The following is a 16232-nucleotide window of genomic DNA, read 5'->3' as shown; positions in this document are numbered from 1 at the left end:
ATCTACCCGTAACTAAAGCAGTACATAAAGTACTTGAAAGACGTTTTACTCTGTGTGTACAATAATAGCTAGTGCACAACCACAGCAGCTACGGACACCGGAGGCTGGAGCCAGTACTGAAGACATACGTGCAGCGAAGTCACCTGGTGAGTAAGAGTAAATGTACCCCTAATTGCAGCCCTAACTAAAGCAGTACATAAAGTACTTGAAAGACGTTTTACTCTCTGTGTGTACAATAATAGCCAGTGCACAACCACAGCAGGTACGGACACCGGAGGCTGGACCCAGTACTGAAGACATACCGTCAGCGAAGTCACCTGGTGAGTAAGAGTAAATGTACCCCTAACTAAAGCAGTACATAAAGTACTTGAAAGACGTTTTACTCTCTGTGTAATAGCCAGTGCACAACCACAGCAGCTACGGACACCGGAGGCTGGACCCAGTACTGAAGACATACGTGCAGCGAAGTCTCCTGGTGAATAAGAGTAAATGTACCCCTAACTAAAGCAGTACATAAAGTACTTGAAAGACGTTTTACTCTCTGTGTAATAGCCAGTGCACAACCACAGCAGGTACGGACACCGGAGGCTGGACCCAGTACTGAAGACATACGTGCAGCGAAGTCACCTGGTGAGTAAGAGTAAATGTACCCCTAACTAAAGCAGTACATAAAGTACTTGAAAGACGTTTTACTCTCTGTGTAATAGCCAGTGCACAACCACAGCAGGTACGGACACCGGAGGCTGGACCCAGTACTGAAGACATACGTGCAGCGAAGTCACCTGGTGAGTAAGAGTAAATGTACCCCTAACTAAAACAGTACATAAAGTACTTGAAAGACGTTTTACTCTCTATGTGTACAATAATAGCCAGTGCACAACCACAGCAGGTACGGACACCGGAGGCTGGACCCAGTACTGAAGACATACGTGCAGCGAAGTCACCTGGTGAGTAAGAGTAAATCTACCCCTAACTAAAACAGTACATAAAGTACTTGAAAGACGTTTTACTCTCTGTGTGTACAATAATAGCCAGTGCACAACCACAGCAGGTACGGACACCGGAGGCTGGACCCAGTACTGAAGACATACGTGCAGCGAAGTCACCTGGTGAGTAAGAGTAAATCTACCCCTAACTAAAACAGTACATAAAGTACTTGAAAGACGTTTTACTCTCTGTGTGTACAGTAATAGCCAGTGCACAACCACAGCAGGTACGGACACCGGAGGCTGGACCCAGTACTGAAGACATACGTGCAGCGAAGTCACCTGGTGAGTAAGAGTAAATCTACCCCTAACTAAAACAGTACATAAAGTACTTGAAAGACGTTTTACTCTCTGTGTGTACAATAATAGCCAGTGCACAACCACAGCAGGTACGGACACCGGAGGCTGGACCCAGTACTGAAGACATACGTGCAGCGAAGTCACCTGGTGAGTAAGAGTAAATCAACCCCTAACTAAAACAGTACATAAAGTACTTGAAAGACGTTTTACTCTCTGTGTGTACAATAATAGCCAGTGCACAACCACAGCAGGTACAGACACCGGAGGCTGGACCCAGTACTGAAGACATACGTGCAGCGAAGACACCTGGTGAGTAAGAGTAAATCTACCGCTAACTAAAACAGTACATAAAGTACTTGAAAGACGTTTTACTCTCTGTGTGTACAATAATAGCCAGTGCACAACCACAGCAGGTACGGACACCGGAGGCTGGACCCAGTACTGAAGACATACGTGCAGCGAAGTCACCTGGTGAGTAAGAGTAAATCTACCCCTAAGTAAAGCAGTACATAAAGTACTTGAAAGACGTTTTACTCTCTGTGTGTACAATAATAGCCAGTGCACAACCACAGCAGGTACGGACACCGGAGGCTGGACCCAGTACTGAAGACATACGTGCAGCGAAGTCACCTGGTGAGTAAGAGTAAATGTACCCCTAACTAAAACAGTACATGAAGTACTTGAAAGACGTTTTACTCTCTGTGTGTACAATAATAGCCAGTGCACAACCACAGCAGGTACGGACACCGGAGGCTGGACCCAGTACTGAAGACATACGTGCAGCGAAGTCACCTGGTGAGTAAGAGTAAATCTACCCCTAACTAAAACAGTACATAAAGTACTTGAAAGACGTTTTACTCTCTGTGTGTACAATAATAGCCAGTGCACAACCACAGCAGGTACGGACACCGGAGGCTGGACCCAGTACTGAAGACATACGTGCAGCGAAGTCACCTGGTGAGTAAGAGTAAATGTACCCCTAACTAAAACAGTACATAAAGTACTTGAAAGACGTTTTACTCTCTATGTGTACAATAATAGCCAGTGCACAACCACAGCAGGTACGGACACCGGAGGCTGGACCCAGTACTGAAGACATACGTGCAGCGAAGTCACCTGGTGAGTAAGAGTAAATGTACCCCTAACTAAAGCAGTACATAAAGTACTTGAAAGACGTTTTACTCTCTGTGTAATAGCCAGTGCACAACCACAGCAGGTACGGACACCAGAGGCTGGACCCAGTACTGAAGACATACGTGCAGCGAAGTCACCTGGTGAGTAAGAGTAAATGTACCCCTAACTAAAGCAGTACATAAAGTACTTGAAAGACGTTTTACTCTCTGTGTAATAGCCAGTGCACAACCACAGCAGGTACGGACACCGGAGGCTGGACCCAGTACTGAAGACATACGTGCAGCGAAGTCACCTGGTGAGTAAGAGTAAATGTACCCCTAACTAAAGCAGTACATAAAGTACTTGAAAGACGTTTTACTCTCTGTGTAATAGCCAGTGCACAACCACAGCAGGTACGGACACCGGAGGCTGGACCCAGTACTGAAGACATACGTGCAGCGAAGTCACCTGGTGAGTAAGAGTAAATGTACCCCTAACTAAAGCAGTACATAAAGTACTTGAAAGACGTTTTACTCTCTGTGTGTACAATAATAGCCAGTGCACAACCACAGCAGGTACGGACACCGGAGGCTGGACCCAGTACTGAAGACATACGTGCAGCGAAGTCACCTGGTGAGTAAGAGTAAATCTACCCCTAACTAAAACAGTACATAAAGTACTTGAAAGACGTTTTACTCTCTGTGTGTACAATAATAGCCAGTGCACAACCACAGCAGGTACGGACACCGGAGGCTGGACCCAGTACTGAAGACATACGTGCAGCGAAGTCACCTGGTGAGTAAGAGTAAATCTACCCCTAACTAAAACCGTACATAAAGTACTTGAAAGACGTTTTACTCTCTGTGTGTACAATAATAGCCAGTGCACAACCACAGCAGGTACGGACACCGGAGGCTGGACCCAGTACTGAAGACATACGTGCAGCGAAGTCACCTGGTGAGTAAGAGTAAATGTACCCCTAACTAAAGCAGTACATAAAGTACTTGAAAGACGTTTTACTCTCTGTGTAATAGCCAGTGCACAACCACAGCAGGTACGGACACCGGAGGCTGGACCCAGTACTGAAGACATACGTGCAGCGAAGTCACCTGGTGAGTAAGAGTAAATGTACCCCTAACTAAAGCAGTACATAAAGTACTTGAAAGACGTTTTACTCTCTGTGTAATAGCCAGTGCACAACCACAGCAGGTACGGACACCGGAGGCTGGACCCAGTACTGAAGACATACGTGCAGCGAAGTCACCTGGTGAGTAAGAGTAAATGTACCCCTAACTAAAGCAGTACATAAAGTACTTGAAAGACGTTTTACTCTCTGTGTAATAGCCAGTGCACAACCACAGCAGGTACGGACACCGGAGGCTGGACCCAGTACTGAAGACATACGTGCAGCGAAGTCACCTGGTGAGTAAGAGTAAATGTACCCCTAACTAAAGCAGTACATAAAGTACTTGAAAGACGTTTTACTCTCTGTGTAATAGCCAGTGCACAACCACAGCAGGTACGGACACCGGAGGCTGGACCCAGTACTGAAGACATACGTGCAGCGAAGTCACCTGGTGAGTAAGAGTAAATGTACCCCTAACTAAAGCAGTACATAAAGTACTTGAAAGACGTTTTACTCTCTGTGTAATAGCCAGTGCACAACCACAGCAGGTACGGACACCGGAGGCTGGACCCAGTACTGAAGACATACGTGCAGCAAAGTCACCTGGTGAGTAAGAGTAAATGTACCCCTAACTAAAGCAGTACATAAAGTAATTGAAAGACGTTTTACTCTCTGTGTGTACAATAATAGCCAGTGCACAACCACAGCAGGTACGGACACCGGAGGCTGGACCCAGTACTGAAGACATACGTGCAGCGAAGTCACCTGGTGAGTAAGAGTAAATGTACCCCTAACTAAAGCAGTACATAAAGTACTTGAAAGACGTTTTACTCTCTGTGTAATAGCCAGTGCACAACCACAGCAGGTACGGACACCGGAGGCTGGACCCAGTACTGAAGACATACGTGCAGCGAAGTCACCTGGTGAGTAAGAGTAAATGTACCCCTAACTAAAGCAGTACATAAAGTACTTGAAAGACGTTTTACTCTCTGTGTAATAGCCAGTGCACAACCACAGCAGGTACGGACACCGGAGGCTGGACCCAGTACTGAAGACATACGTGCAGCGAAGTCACCTGGTGAGTAAGAGTAAATGTACCCCTAACTAAAGCAGTACATAAAGTACTTGAAAGACGTTTTACTCTCTGTGTAATAGCCAGTGCACAACCACAGCAGGTACGGACACCGGAGGCTGGACCCAGTACTGAAGACATACGTGCAGCGAAGTCACCTGGTGAGTAAGAGTAAATGTACCCCTAACTAAAGCAGTACATAAAGTACTTGAAAGACGTTTTACTCTCTGTGTAATAGCCAGTGCACAACCACAGCAGGTACGGACACCGGAGGCTGGACCCAGTACTGAAGACATACGTGCAGCGAAGACACCTGGTGAGTAAGAGTAAATGTACCCCTAACTAAAGCAGTACATAAAGTAATTGAAAGACGTTTTACTCTCTGTGTAATAGCCAGTGCACAACCACAGCAGGTACGGACACCGGAGGCTGGACCCAGTACTGAAGACATACGTGCAGCAAAGTCACCTGGTGAGTAAGAGTAAATCTACCCCTAACTAAAACAGTACATAAAGTACTTGAAAGACGTTTTACTCTCTGTGTGTACAATAATAGCCAGTGCACAACCACAGCAGGTACGGACACCGGAGGCTGGACCCAGTACTGAAGACATACGTGCAGCGAAGTCACCTGGTGAGTAAGAGTAAATCTACCCCTAACTAAAACAGTACATAAAGTACTTGAAAGACGTTTTACTCTCTGTGTGTACAATAATAGCCAGTGCACAACCACAGCAGGTACGGACACCGGAGGCTGGACCCAGTACTGAAGACATACGTGCAGCGAAGTCACCTGGTGAGTAAGAGTAAATGTACCCCTAACTAAAACAGTACATAAAGTACTTGAAAGACGTTTTACTCTCTATGTGTACAATAATAGCCAGTGCACAACCACAGCAGGTACGGACACCGGAGGCTGGACCCAGTACTGAAGACATACGTGCAGCGAAGTCACCTGGTGAGTAAGAGTAAATGTACCCCTAACTAAAGCAGTACATAAAGTACTTGAAAGACGTTTTACTCTCTGTGTAATAGCCAGTGCACAACCACAGCAGGTACGGACACCGGAGGCTGGACCCAGTACTGAAGACATACGTGCAGCGAAGTCACCTGGTGAGTAAGAGTAAATGTACCCCTAACTAAAGCAGTACATAAAGTACTTGAAAGACGTTTTACTCTCTGTGTAATAGCCAGTGCACAACCACAGCAGGTACGGACACCGGAGGCTGGACCCAGTACTGAAGACATACGTGCAGCGAAGTCACCTGGTGAGTAAGAGTAAATGTACCCCTAACTAAAGCAGTACATAAAGTACTTGAAAGACGTTTTACTCTCTGTGTAATAGCCAGTGCACAACCACAGCAGGTACGGACACCGGAGGCTGGACCCAGTACTGAAGACATACGTGCAGCGAAGTCACCTGGTGAGTAAGAGTAAATGTACCCCTAACTAAAGCAGTACATAAAGTACTTGAAAGACGTTTTACTCTCTGTGTAATAGCCAGTGCACAACCACAGCAGGTACGGACACCGGAGGCTGGACCCAGTACTGAAGACATACGTGCAGCGAAGTCACCTGGTGAGTAAGAGTAAATGTACCCCTAACTAAAGCAGTACATAAAGTACTTGAAAGACGTTTTACTCTCTGTGTAATAGCCAGTGCACAACCACAGCAGGTACGGACACCGGAGGCTGGACCCAGTACTGAAGACATACGTGCAGCGAAGTCACCTGGTGAGTAAGAGTAAATGTACCCCTAACTAAAGCAGTACATAAAGTACTTGAAAGACGTTTTACTCTCTGTGTAATAGCCAGTGCACAACCACAGCAGGTACGGACACCGGAGGCTGGACCCAGTACTGAAGACATACGTGCAGCGAAGTCACCTGGTGAGTAAGAGTAAATGTACCCCTAACTAAAGCAGTACATAAAGTACTTGAAAGACGTTTTACTCTCTGTGTAATAGCCAGTGCACAACCACAGCAGGTACGGACACCGGAGGCTGGACCCAGTACTGAAGACATACGTGCAGTGAAGTCACCTGGTGAGTAAGAGTAAATGTACCCCTAACTAAAGCAGTACATAAAGTACTTGAAAGACGTTTTACTCTCTGTGTAATAGCCAGTGCACAACCACAGCAGGTACGGACACCGGAGGCTGGACCCAGTACTGAAGACATACGTGCAGCGAAGTCACCTGGTGAGTAAGAGTAAATGTACCCCTAACTAAAGCAGTACATAAAGTACTTGAAAGACGTTTTACTCTCTGTGTGTACAATAATAGCCAGTGCACAACCACAGCAGGTACGGACACCGGAGGCTGGACCCAGTACTGAAGACATACGTGCAGCGAAGTCACCTGGTGAGTAAGAGTAAATCTACCCCTAACTAAAACAGTACATAAAGTACTTGAAAGACGTTTTACTCTCTGTGTGTACAATAATAGCCAGTGCACAACCACAGCAGGTACGGACACCGGAGGCTGGACCCAGTACTGAAGACATACGTGCAGCGAAGTCACCTGGTGAGTAAGAGTAAATCTACCCCTAACTAAAACAGTACATAAAGTACTTGAAAGACGTTTTACTCTGTGTAATAGCCAGTGCACAACCACAGCAGGTACGGACACCGGAGGCTGGACCCAGTACTGAAGACATACGTGCAGCGAAGTCACCTGGTGAGTAAGAGTAAATCTACCCCTAACTAAAACAGTACATAAAGTACTTGAAAGACGTTTTACTCTCTGTGTGTACAATAATAGCCAGTGCACAACCACAGCAGGTACGGACACCGGAGGCTGGACCCAGTACTGAAGACATACGTGCAGCGAAGTCACCTGGTGAGTAAGAGTAAATGTACCCCTAACTAAAGCAGTACATAAAGTACTTGAAAGACGTTTTACTCTCTGTGTAATAGCCAGTGCACAACCACAGCAGGTACGGACACCGGAGGCTGGACCCAGTACTGAAGACATACGTGCAGCGAAGTCACCTGGTGAGTAAGAGTAAATGTACCCCTAACTAAAGCAGTACATAAAGTACTTGAAAGACGTTTTACTCTCTGTGTAATAGCCAGTGCACAACCACAGCAGGTACGGACACCGGAGGCTGGACCCAGTACTGAAGACATACGTGCAGCGAAGTCACCTGGTGAGTAAGAGTAAATGTACCCCTAACTAAAGCAGTACATAAAGTACTTGAAAGACGTTTTACTCTCTGTGTAATAGCCAGTGCACAACCACAGCAGGTACGGACACCAAAGGCTGGACCCAGTACTGAAGACATACGTGCAGCGAAGTCACCTGGTGAGTAAGAGTAAATGTACCCCTAACTAAAGCAGTACATAAAGTACTTGAAAGACGTTTTACTCTCTGTGTAATAGCCAGTGCACAACCACAGCAGGTACGGACACCGGAGGCTGGACCCAGTACTGAAGACATACGTGCAGCGAAGTCACCTGGTGAGTAAGAGTAAATGTACCCCTAACTAAAGCAGTACATAAAGTACTTGAAAGACGTTTTACTCTCTGTGTAATAGCCAGTGCACAACCACAGCAGGTACGGACACCGGAGGCTGGACCCAGTACTGAAGACATACGTGCAGCGAAGTCACCTGGTGAGTAAGAGTAAATGTACCCCTAACTAAAGCAGTACATAAAGTACTTGAAAGACGTTTTACTCTCTGTGTAATAGCCAGTGCACAACCACAGCAGGTACGGACACCGGAGGCTGGACCCAGTACTGAAGACATACGTGCAGCGAAGTCACCTGGTGAGTAAGAGTAAATGTACCCCTAACTAAAGCAGTACATAAAGTACTTGAAAGACGTTTTACTCTCTGTGTAATAGCCAGTGCACAACCACAGCAGGTACGGACACCGGAGGCTGGACCCAGTACTGAAGACATACGTGCAGCGAAGTCACCTGGTGAGTAAGAGTAAATGTACCCCTAACTAAAGCAGTACATAAAGTACTTGAAAGACGTTTTACTCTCTGTGTGTACAATAATAGCCAGTGCACAACCACAGCAGGTACGGACACCGGAGGCTGGACCCAGTACTGAAGACATACGTGCAGCAAAGTCACCTGGTGAGTAAGAGTAAATCTACCCCTAACTAAAACAGTACATAAAGTACTTGAAAGACGTTTTACTCTCTGTGTGTACAATAATAGCCAGTGCACAACCACAGCAGGTACGGACACCGGAGGCTGGACCCAGTACTGAAGACATACGTGCAGCGAAGTCACCTGGTGAGTAAGAGTAAATCTACCCCTAACTAAAACAGTACATAAAGTACTTGAAAGACGTTTTACTCTCTGTGTGTACAATAATAGCCAGTGCACAACCACAGCAGGTACGGACACCGGAGGCTGGACCCAGTACTGAAGACATACGTGCAGCGAAGTCACCTGGTGAGTAAGAGTAAATGTACCCCTAACTAAAACAGTACATAAAGTACTTGAAAGACGTTTTACTCTCTATGTGTACAATAATAGCCAGTGCACAACCACAGCAGGTACGGACACCGGAGGCTGGACCCAGTACTGAAGACATACGTGCAGCGAAGTCACCTGGTGAGTAAGAGTAAATGTACCCCTAACTAAAGCAGTACATAAAGTACTTGAAAGACGTTTTACTCTCTGTGTAATAGCCAGTGCACAACCACAGCAGGTACGGACACCGGAGGCTGGACCCAGTACTGAAGACATACGTGCAGCGAAGTCACCTGGTGAGTAAGAGTAAATGTACCCCTAACTAAAGCAGTACATAAAGTACTTGAAAGACGTTTTACTCTCTGTGTAATAGCCAGTGCACAACCACAGCAGGTACGGACACCGGAGGCTGGACCCAGTACTGAAGACATACGTGCAGCGAAGTCACCTGGTGAGTAAGAGTAAATGTACCCCTAACTAAAGCAGTACATAAAGTACTTGAAAGACGTTTTACTCTCTGTGTAATAGCCAGTGCACAACCACAGCAGGTACGGACCCCGGAGGCTGGACCCAGTACTGAAGACATACGTGCAGCGAAGTCACCTGGTGAGTAAGAGTAAATGTACCCCTAACTAAAGCAGTACATAAAGTACTTGAAAGACGTTTTACTCTCTGTGTAATAGCCAGTGCACAACCACAGCAGGTACGGACACCGGAGGCTGGACCCAGTACTGAAGACATACGTGCAGCGAAGTCACCTGGTGAGTAAGAGTAAATGTACCCCTAACTAAAGCAGTACATAAAGTACTTGAAAGACGTTTTACTCTCTGTGTAATAGCCAGTGCACAACCACAGCAGGTACGGACACCGGAGGCTGGACCCAGTACTGAAGACATACGTGCAGCGAAGTCACCTGGTGAGTAAGAGTAAATCTACCCCTAACTAAAACAGTACATAAAGTACTTGAAAGACGTTTTACTCTCTGTGTGTACAATAATAGCCAGTGCACAACCACAGCAGGTACGGACACCGGAGGCTGGACCCAGTACTGAAGACATACGTGCAGCGAAGTCACCTGGTGAGTAAGAGTAAATGTACCCCTAACTAAAGCAGTACATAAAGTACTTGAAAGACGTTTTACTCTCTGTGTGTACAATAATAGCCAGTGCACAACCACAGCAGCTACGGACACCAGAGGCTGGACCCAGTACTGAAGACATACGTGCAGCGAAGACACCTGGTGAGTAAGAGTAAATGTACCCCTAACTAAAGCAGTACATAAGTAATTGAAAGACGTTTTACTCTCTGTGTAATAGCCAGTGCACAACCACAGCAGGTACGGACACCGGAGGCTGGACCCAGTACTGAAGACATACGTGCAGCAAAGTCACCTGGTGAGTAAGAGTAAATGTACCCCTAACTAAAGCAGTACATAAAGTAATTGAAAGACGTTTTACTCTCTGTGTGTACAATAATAGCCAGTGCACAACCACAGCAGGTACGGACACCGGAGGCTGGACCCAGTACTGAAGACATACGTGCAGCGAAGTCACCTGGTGAGTAAGAGTAAATCTACCCCTAACTAAAACAGTACATAAAGTACTTGAAAGACGTTTTACTCTCTGTGTGTACAATAATAGCCAGTGCACAACCACAGCAGGTACGGACACCGGAGGCTGGACCCAGTACTGAAGACATACGTGCAGCGAAGTCACCTGGTGAGTAAGAGTAAATGTACCCCTAACTAAAGCAGTACATAAAGTACTTGAAAGACGTTTTACTCTCTGTGTAATAGCCAGTGCACAACCACAGCAGGTACGGACACCGGAGGCTGGACCCAGTACTGAAGACATACGTGCAGCGAAGTCACCTGTTGAGTAAGAGTAAATGTACCCCTAACTAAAGCAGTACATAAAGTACTTGAAAGACGTTTTACTCTCTGTGTAATAGCCAGTGCACAACCACAGCAGGTACGGACACCGGAGGCTGGACCCAGTACTGAAGACATACGTGCAGCGAAGTCACCTGGTGAGTAAGAGTAAATGTACCCCTAACTAAAGCAGTACATAAAGTACTTGAAAGACGTTTTACTCTCTGTGTAATAGCCAGTGCACAACCACAGCAGGTACGGACACCTGAGGCTGGACCCAGTACTGAAGACATACGTGCAGCGAAGTCACCTGGTGAGTAAGAGTAAATGTACCCCTAACTAAAGCAGTACATAAAGTACTTGAAAGACGTTTTACTCTCTGTGTAATAGCCAGTGCACAACCACAGCAGGTACGGACACCGGAGGCTGGACCCAGTACTGAAGACATACGTGCAGCGAAGTCACCTGGTGAGTAAGAGTAAATGTACCCCTAACTAAAGCAGTACATAAAGTACTTGAAAGACGTTTTACTCTCTGTGTAATAGCCAGTGCACAACCACAGCAGGTACGGACACCGGAGGCTGGACCCAGTACTGAAGACATACGTGCAGCGAAGTCACCTGTTGAGTAAGAGTAAATGTACCCCTAACTAAAGCAGTACATAAAGTACTTGAAAGACGTTTTACTCTCTGTGTAATAGCCAGTGCACAACCACAGCAGGTACGGACACCGGAGGCTGGACCCAGTACTGAAGACATACGTGCAGCGAAGTCACCTGGTGAGTAAGAGTAAATGTACCCCTAACTAAAGCAGTACATAAAGTACTTGAAAGACGTTTTACTCTCTGTGTAATAGCCAGTGCACAACCACAGCAGGTACGGACACCGGAGGCTGGACCCAGTACTGAAGACATACGTGCAGCGAAGTCACCTGGTGAGTAAGAGTAAATGTACCCCTAACTAAAGCAGTACATAAAGTACTTGAAAGACGTTTTACTCTCTGTGTAATAGCCAGTGCACAACCACAGCAGGTACGGACACCGGAGGCTGGACCCAGTACTGAAGACATACGTGCAGCGAAGTCACCTGGTGAGTAAGAGTAAATGTACCCCTAACTAAAGCAGTACATAAAGTACTTGAAAGACGTTTTACTCTCTGTGTAATAGCCAGTGCACAACCACAGCAGGTACGGACACCGGAGGCTGGACCCAGTACTGAAGACATACGTGCAGCGAAGTCACCTGGTGAGTAAGAGTAAATCTACCCCTAACTAAAACAGTACATAAAGTACTTGAAAGACGTTTTACTCTCTGTGTGTACAATAATAGCCAGTGCACAACCACAGCAGGTACGGACACCGGAGGCTGGACCCAGTACTGAAGACATACGTGCAGCGAAGTCACCTGGTGAGTAAGAGTAAATGTACCCCTAACTAAAGCAGTACATAAAGTACTTGAAAGACGTTTTACTCTCTGTGTGTACAATAATAGCCAGTGCACAACCACAGCAGCTACGGACACCAGAGGCTGGACCCAGTACTGAAGACATACGTGCAGCGAAGACACCTGGTGAGTAAGAGTAAATGTACCCCTAACTAAAGCAGTACATAAGTAATTGAAAGACGTTTTACTCTCTGTGTAATAGCCAGTGCACAACCACAGCAGGTACGGACACCGGAGGCTGGACCCAGTACTGAAGACATACGTGCAGCAAAGTCACCTGGTGAGTAAGAGTAAATGTACCCCTAACTAAAGCAGTACATAAAGTAATTGAAAGACGTTTTACTCTCTGTGTGTACAATAATAGCCAGTGCACAACCACAGCAGGTACGGACACCGGAGGCTGGACCCAGTACTGAAGACATACGTGCAGCGAAGTCACCTGGTGAGTAAGAGTAAATCTACCCCTAACTAAAACAGTACATAAAGTACTTGAAAGACGTTTTACTCTCTGTGTGTACAATAATAGCCAGTGCACAACCACAGCAGGTACGGACACCGGAGGCTGGACCCAGTACTGAAGACATACGTGCAGCGAAGTCACCTGGTGAGTAAGAGTAAATGTACCCCTAACTAAAGCAGTACATAAAGTACTTGAAAGACGTTTTACTCTCTGTGTAATAGCCAGTGCACAACCACAGCAGGTACGGACACCGGAGGCTGGACCCAGTACTGAAGACATACGTGCAGCGAAGTCACCTGTTGAGTAAGAGTAAATGTACCCCTAACTAAAGCAGTACATAAAGTACTTGAAAGACGTTTTACTCTCTGTGTAATAGCCAGTGCACAACCACAGCAGGTACGGACACCGGAGGCTGGACCCAGTACTGAAGACATACGTGCAGCGAAGTCACCTGGTGAGTAAGAGTAAATGTACCCCTAACTAAAGCAGTACATAAAGTACTTGAAAGACGTTTTACTCTCTGTGTAATAGCCAGTGCACAACCACAGCAGGTACGGACACCGGAGGCTGGACCCAGTACTGAAGACATACGTGCAGCGAAGTCACCTGGTGAGTAAGAGTAAATGTACCCCTAACTAAAGCAGTACATAAAGTACTTGAAAGACGTTTTACTCTCTGTGTAATAGCCAGTGCACAACCACAGCAGGTACGGACACCGGAGGCTGGACCCAGTACTGAAGACATACGTGCAGCGAAGTCACCTGGTGAGTAAGAGTAAATGTACCCCTAACTAAAGCAGTACATAAAGTACTTGAAAGACGTTTTACTCTCTGTGTAATAGCCAGTGCACAACCACAGCAGGTACGGACACCGGAGGCTGGACCCAGTACTGAAGACATACGTGCAGCGAAGTCACCTGGTGAGTAAGAGTAAATGTACCCCTAACTAAAGCAGTACATAAAGTACTTGAAAGACGTTTTACTCTCTGTGTAATAGCCAGTGCACAACCACAGCAGGTACGGACACCGGAGGCTGGACCCAGTACTGAAGACATACGTGCAGCGAAGTCACCTGGTGAGTAAGAGTAAATGTACCCCTAACTAAAGCAGTACATAAAGTAATTGAAAGACGTTTTACTCTCTGTGTGTACAATAATAGCCAGTGCACAACCACAGCAGCTACGGACACCGGAGGCTGGACCCAGTACTGAAGACATACGTGCAGCGAAGTCACCTGGTGAGTAAGAGTAAATCTACCCCTAACTAAAACAGTACATAAAGTACTTGAAAGACGTTTTACTCTCTGTGTGTACAATAATAGCCAGTGCACAACCACAGCAGGTACGGACACCGGAGGCTGGACCCAGTACTGAAGACATACGTGCAGCGAAGTCACCTGGTGAGTAAGAGTAAATGTACCCCTAACTAAAGCAGTACATAAAGTAATTGAAAGACGTTTTACTCTCTGTGTGTACAATAATAGCCAGTGCACAACCACAGCAGGTACGGACACCGGAGGCTGGACCCAGTACTGAAGACATACGTGCAGCGAAGTCACCTGGTGAGTAAGAGTAAATGTACCCCTAACTAAAGCAGTACATAAAGTACTTGAAAGACGTTTTACTCTCTGTGTAATAGCCAGTGCACAACCACAGCAGGTACGGACACCGGAGGCTGGACCCAGTACTGAAGACATACGTGCAGCGAAGTCACCTGGTGAGTAAGAGTAAATGTACCCCTAACTAAAGCAGTACATAAAGTACTTGAAAGACGTTTTACTCTCTGTGTAATAGCCAGTGCACAACCACAGCAGGTACGGACACCGGAGGCTGGACCCAGTACTGAAGACATACGTGCAGCGAAGTCACCTGGTGAGTAAGAGTAAATGTACCCCTAACTAAAGCAGTACATAAAGTACTTGAAAGACGTTTTACTCTCTGTGTAATAGCCAGTGCACAACCACAGCAGGTACGGACACCGGAGGCTGGACCCAGTACTGAAGACATACGTGCAGCGAAGTCACCTGGTGAGTAAGAGTAAATGTACCCCTAACTAAAGCAGTACATAAAGTACTTGAAAGACGTTTTACTCTCTGTGTAATAGCCAGTGCACAACCACAGCAGGTACGGACACCGGAGGCTGGACCCAGTACTGAAGACATACGTGCAGCGAAGTCACCTGGTGAGTAAGAGTAAATGTACCCCTAACTAAAGCAGTACATAAAGTACTTGAAAGACGTTTTACTCTCTGTGTAATAGCCAGTGCACAACCACAGCAGGTACGGACACCGGAGGCTGGACCCAGTACTGAAGACATACGTGCAGCGAAGTCACCTGGTGAGTAAGAGTAAATGTACCCCTAACTAAAGCAGTACATAAAGTACTTGAAAGACGTTTTACTCTCTGTGTAATAGCCAGTGCACAACCACAGCAGGTACGGACACCGGAGGCTGGACCCAGTACTGAAGACATACGTGCAGCGAAGTCACCTGGTGAGTAAGAGTAAATGTACCCCTAACTAAAGCAGTACATAAAGTACTTGAAAGACGTTTTACTCTCTGTGTAATAGCCAGTGCACAACCACAGCAGGTACGGACACCGGAGGCTGGACCCAGTACTGAAGACATACGTGCAGCGAAGTCACCTGGTGAGTAAGAGTAAATGTACCCCTAACTAAAGCAGTACATAAAGTACTTGAAAGACGTTTTACTCTCTGTGTAATAGCCAGTGCACAACCACAGCAGGTACGGACACCGGAGGCTGGACCCAGTACTGAAGACATACGTGCAGCGAAGTCACCTGGTGAGTAAGAGTAAATGTACCCCTAACTAAAGCAGTACATAAAGTACTTGAAAGACGTTTTACTCTCTGTGTAATAGCCAGTGCACAACCACAGCAGGTACGGACACCGGAGGCTGGACCCAGTACTGAAGACATACGAGCAGCGAAGTCACCTGGTGAGTAAGAGTAAATGTACCCCTAACTAAAGCAGTACATAAAGTACTTGAAAGACGTTTTACTCTCTGTGTAATAGCCAGTGCACAACCACAGCAGGTACGGACACCGGAGGCTGGACCCAGTACTGAAGACATACGTGCAGCGAAGTCACCTGGTGAGTAAGAGTAAATGTACCCCTAACTAAAGCAGTACATAAAGTACTTGAAAGACGTTTTACTCTCTGTGTAATAGCCAGTGCACAACCACAGCAGGTACGGACACCGGAGGCTGGACCCAGTACTGAAGACATACGTGCAGCGAAGTCACCTGGTGAGTAAGAGTAAATGTACCCCTAACTAAAGCAGTACATAAAGTACTTGAAAGACGTTTTACTCTCTGTGTAATAGCCAGTGCACAACCACAGCAGGTACGGACACCGGAGGCTGGACCCAGTACTGAAGACATACGTGCAGCGAAGTCACCTGGTGAGTAAGAGTAAAT

The 16232-nt window shown here is 46.5% G+C and overlaps 1 protein-coding gene across 1 annotated transcript in view; it reads left to right on the top strand.

The window, feature by feature from the left end:
- LOC126150656 (mucin-17-like) overlaps window positions 1–16232 on the top strand; it is a 132857-nt gene that overhangs the window by 106224 nt on the left and 10401 nt on the right. The window contains exons 45-140 of the mRNA XM_049915889.1: window positions 69–146; window positions 243–320; window positions 553–630; window positions 708–785; window positions 870–947; window positions 1032–1109; window positions 1188–1271; window positions 1356–1433; window positions 1518–1595; window positions 1680–1757; window positions 1842–1919; window positions 2004–2081; window positions 2166–2243; window positions 2483–2560; window positions 2638–2715; window positions 2793–2870; window positions 2955–3032; window positions 3117–3194; window positions 3279–3356; window positions 3434–3511; window positions 3589–3666; window positions 3744–3821; window positions 3899–3976; window positions 4054–4131; window positions 4216–4293; window positions 4371–4448; window positions 4526–4603; window positions 4681–4758; window positions 4836–4913; window positions 4991–5068; window positions 5153–5230; window positions 5315–5392; window positions 5632–5709; window positions 5787–5864; window positions 5942–6019; window positions 6097–6174; window positions 6252–6329; window positions 6407–6484; window positions 6562–6639; window positions 6717–6794; window positions 6879–6956; window positions 7041–7118; window positions 7194–7271; window positions 7356–7433; window positions 7511–7588; window positions 7666–7743; window positions 7821–7898; window positions 7976–8053; window positions 8131–8208; window positions 8286–8363; window positions 8441–8518; window positions 8603–8680; window positions 8765–8842; window positions 8927–9004; window positions 9244–9321; window positions 9399–9476; window positions 9554–9631; window positions 9709–9786; window positions 9864–9941; window positions 10026–10103; window positions 10188–10265; window positions 10342–10419; window positions 10504–10581; window positions 10666–10743; window positions 10976–11053; window positions 11131–11208; window positions 11286–11363; window positions 11596–11673; window positions 11751–11828; window positions 11906–11983; window positions 12061–12138; window positions 12223–12300; window positions 12385–12462; window positions 12539–12616; window positions 12701–12778; window positions 12863–12940; window positions 13173–13250; window positions 13328–13405; window positions 13483–13560; window positions 13638–13715; window positions 13793–13870; window positions 13955–14032; window positions 14117–14194; window positions 14279–14356; window positions 14434–14511; window positions 14589–14666; window positions 14744–14821; window positions 14899–14976; window positions 15054–15131; window positions 15209–15286; window positions 15364–15441; window positions 15519–15596; window positions 15674–15751; window positions 15829–15906; window positions 15984–16061; window positions 16139–16216. Of these exons, the coding sequence (XP_049771846.1) occupies window positions 69–146; window positions 243–320; window positions 553–630; window positions 708–785; window positions 870–947; window positions 1032–1109; window positions 1188–1271; window positions 1356–1433; window positions 1518–1595; window positions 1680–1757; window positions 1842–1919; window positions 2004–2081; window positions 2166–2243; window positions 2483–2560; window positions 2638–2715; window positions 2793–2870; window positions 2955–3032; window positions 3117–3194; window positions 3279–3356; window positions 3434–3511; window positions 3589–3666; window positions 3744–3821; window positions 3899–3976; window positions 4054–4131; window positions 4216–4293; window positions 4371–4448; window positions 4526–4603; window positions 4681–4758; window positions 4836–4913; window positions 4991–5068; window positions 5153–5230; window positions 5315–5392; window positions 5632–5709; window positions 5787–5864; window positions 5942–6019; window positions 6097–6174; window positions 6252–6329; window positions 6407–6484; window positions 6562–6639; window positions 6717–6794; window positions 6879–6956; window positions 7041–7118; window positions 7194–7271; window positions 7356–7433; window positions 7511–7588; window positions 7666–7743; window positions 7821–7898; window positions 7976–8053; window positions 8131–8208; window positions 8286–8363; window positions 8441–8518; window positions 8603–8680; window positions 8765–8842; window positions 8927–9004; window positions 9244–9321; window positions 9399–9476; window positions 9554–9631; window positions 9709–9786; window positions 9864–9941; window positions 10026–10103; window positions 10188–10265; window positions 10342–10419; window positions 10504–10581; window positions 10666–10743; window positions 10976–11053; window positions 11131–11208; window positions 11286–11363; window positions 11596–11673; window positions 11751–11828; window positions 11906–11983; window positions 12061–12138; window positions 12223–12300; window positions 12385–12462; window positions 12539–12616; window positions 12701–12778; window positions 12863–12940; window positions 13173–13250; window positions 13328–13405; window positions 13483–13560; window positions 13638–13715; window positions 13793–13870; window positions 13955–14032; window positions 14117–14194; window positions 14279–14356; window positions 14434–14511; window positions 14589–14666; window positions 14744–14821; window positions 14899–14976; window positions 15054–15131; window positions 15209–15286; window positions 15364–15441; window positions 15519–15596; window positions 15674–15751; window positions 15829–15906; window positions 15984–16061; window positions 16139–16216 (7494 nt within the window). The remainder of the gene's footprint in view (window positions 1–68; window positions 147–242; window positions 321–552; window positions 631–707; window positions 786–869; window positions 948–1031; window positions 1110–1187; window positions 1272–1355; window positions 1434–1517; window positions 1596–1679; window positions 1758–1841; window positions 1920–2003; window positions 2082–2165; window positions 2244–2482; window positions 2561–2637; window positions 2716–2792; window positions 2871–2954; window positions 3033–3116; window positions 3195–3278; window positions 3357–3433; window positions 3512–3588; window positions 3667–3743; window positions 3822–3898; window positions 3977–4053; window positions 4132–4215; window positions 4294–4370; window positions 4449–4525; window positions 4604–4680; window positions 4759–4835; window positions 4914–4990; window positions 5069–5152; window positions 5231–5314; window positions 5393–5631; window positions 5710–5786; window positions 5865–5941; window positions 6020–6096; window positions 6175–6251; window positions 6330–6406; window positions 6485–6561; window positions 6640–6716; window positions 6795–6878; window positions 6957–7040; window positions 7119–7193; window positions 7272–7355; window positions 7434–7510; window positions 7589–7665; window positions 7744–7820; window positions 7899–7975; window positions 8054–8130; window positions 8209–8285; window positions 8364–8440; window positions 8519–8602; window positions 8681–8764; window positions 8843–8926; window positions 9005–9243; window positions 9322–9398; window positions 9477–9553; window positions 9632–9708; window positions 9787–9863; window positions 9942–10025; window positions 10104–10187; window positions 10266–10341; window positions 10420–10503; window positions 10582–10665; window positions 10744–10975; window positions 11054–11130; window positions 11209–11285; window positions 11364–11595; window positions 11674–11750; window positions 11829–11905; window positions 11984–12060; window positions 12139–12222; window positions 12301–12384; window positions 12463–12538; window positions 12617–12700; window positions 12779–12862; window positions 12941–13172; window positions 13251–13327; window positions 13406–13482; window positions 13561–13637; window positions 13716–13792; window positions 13871–13954; window positions 14033–14116; window positions 14195–14278; window positions 14357–14433; window positions 14512–14588; window positions 14667–14743; window positions 14822–14898; window positions 14977–15053; window positions 15132–15208; window positions 15287–15363; window positions 15442–15518; window positions 15597–15673; window positions 15752–15828; window positions 15907–15983; window positions 16062–16138; window positions 16217–16232) is intronic.

Source organism: Schistocerca cancellata, chromosome 2 (assembly GCF_023864275.1).
Source record: "Schistocerca cancellata isolate TAMUIC-IGC-003103 chromosome 2, iqSchCanc2.1, whole genome shotgun sequence".
In the NCBI taxonomy this organism is placed as follows: Eukaryota; Metazoa; Arthropoda; class Insecta; order Orthoptera; family Acrididae; genus Schistocerca; species Schistocerca cancellata.
This window is presented reverse-complemented; position numbering and strand designations above follow the sequence as displayed.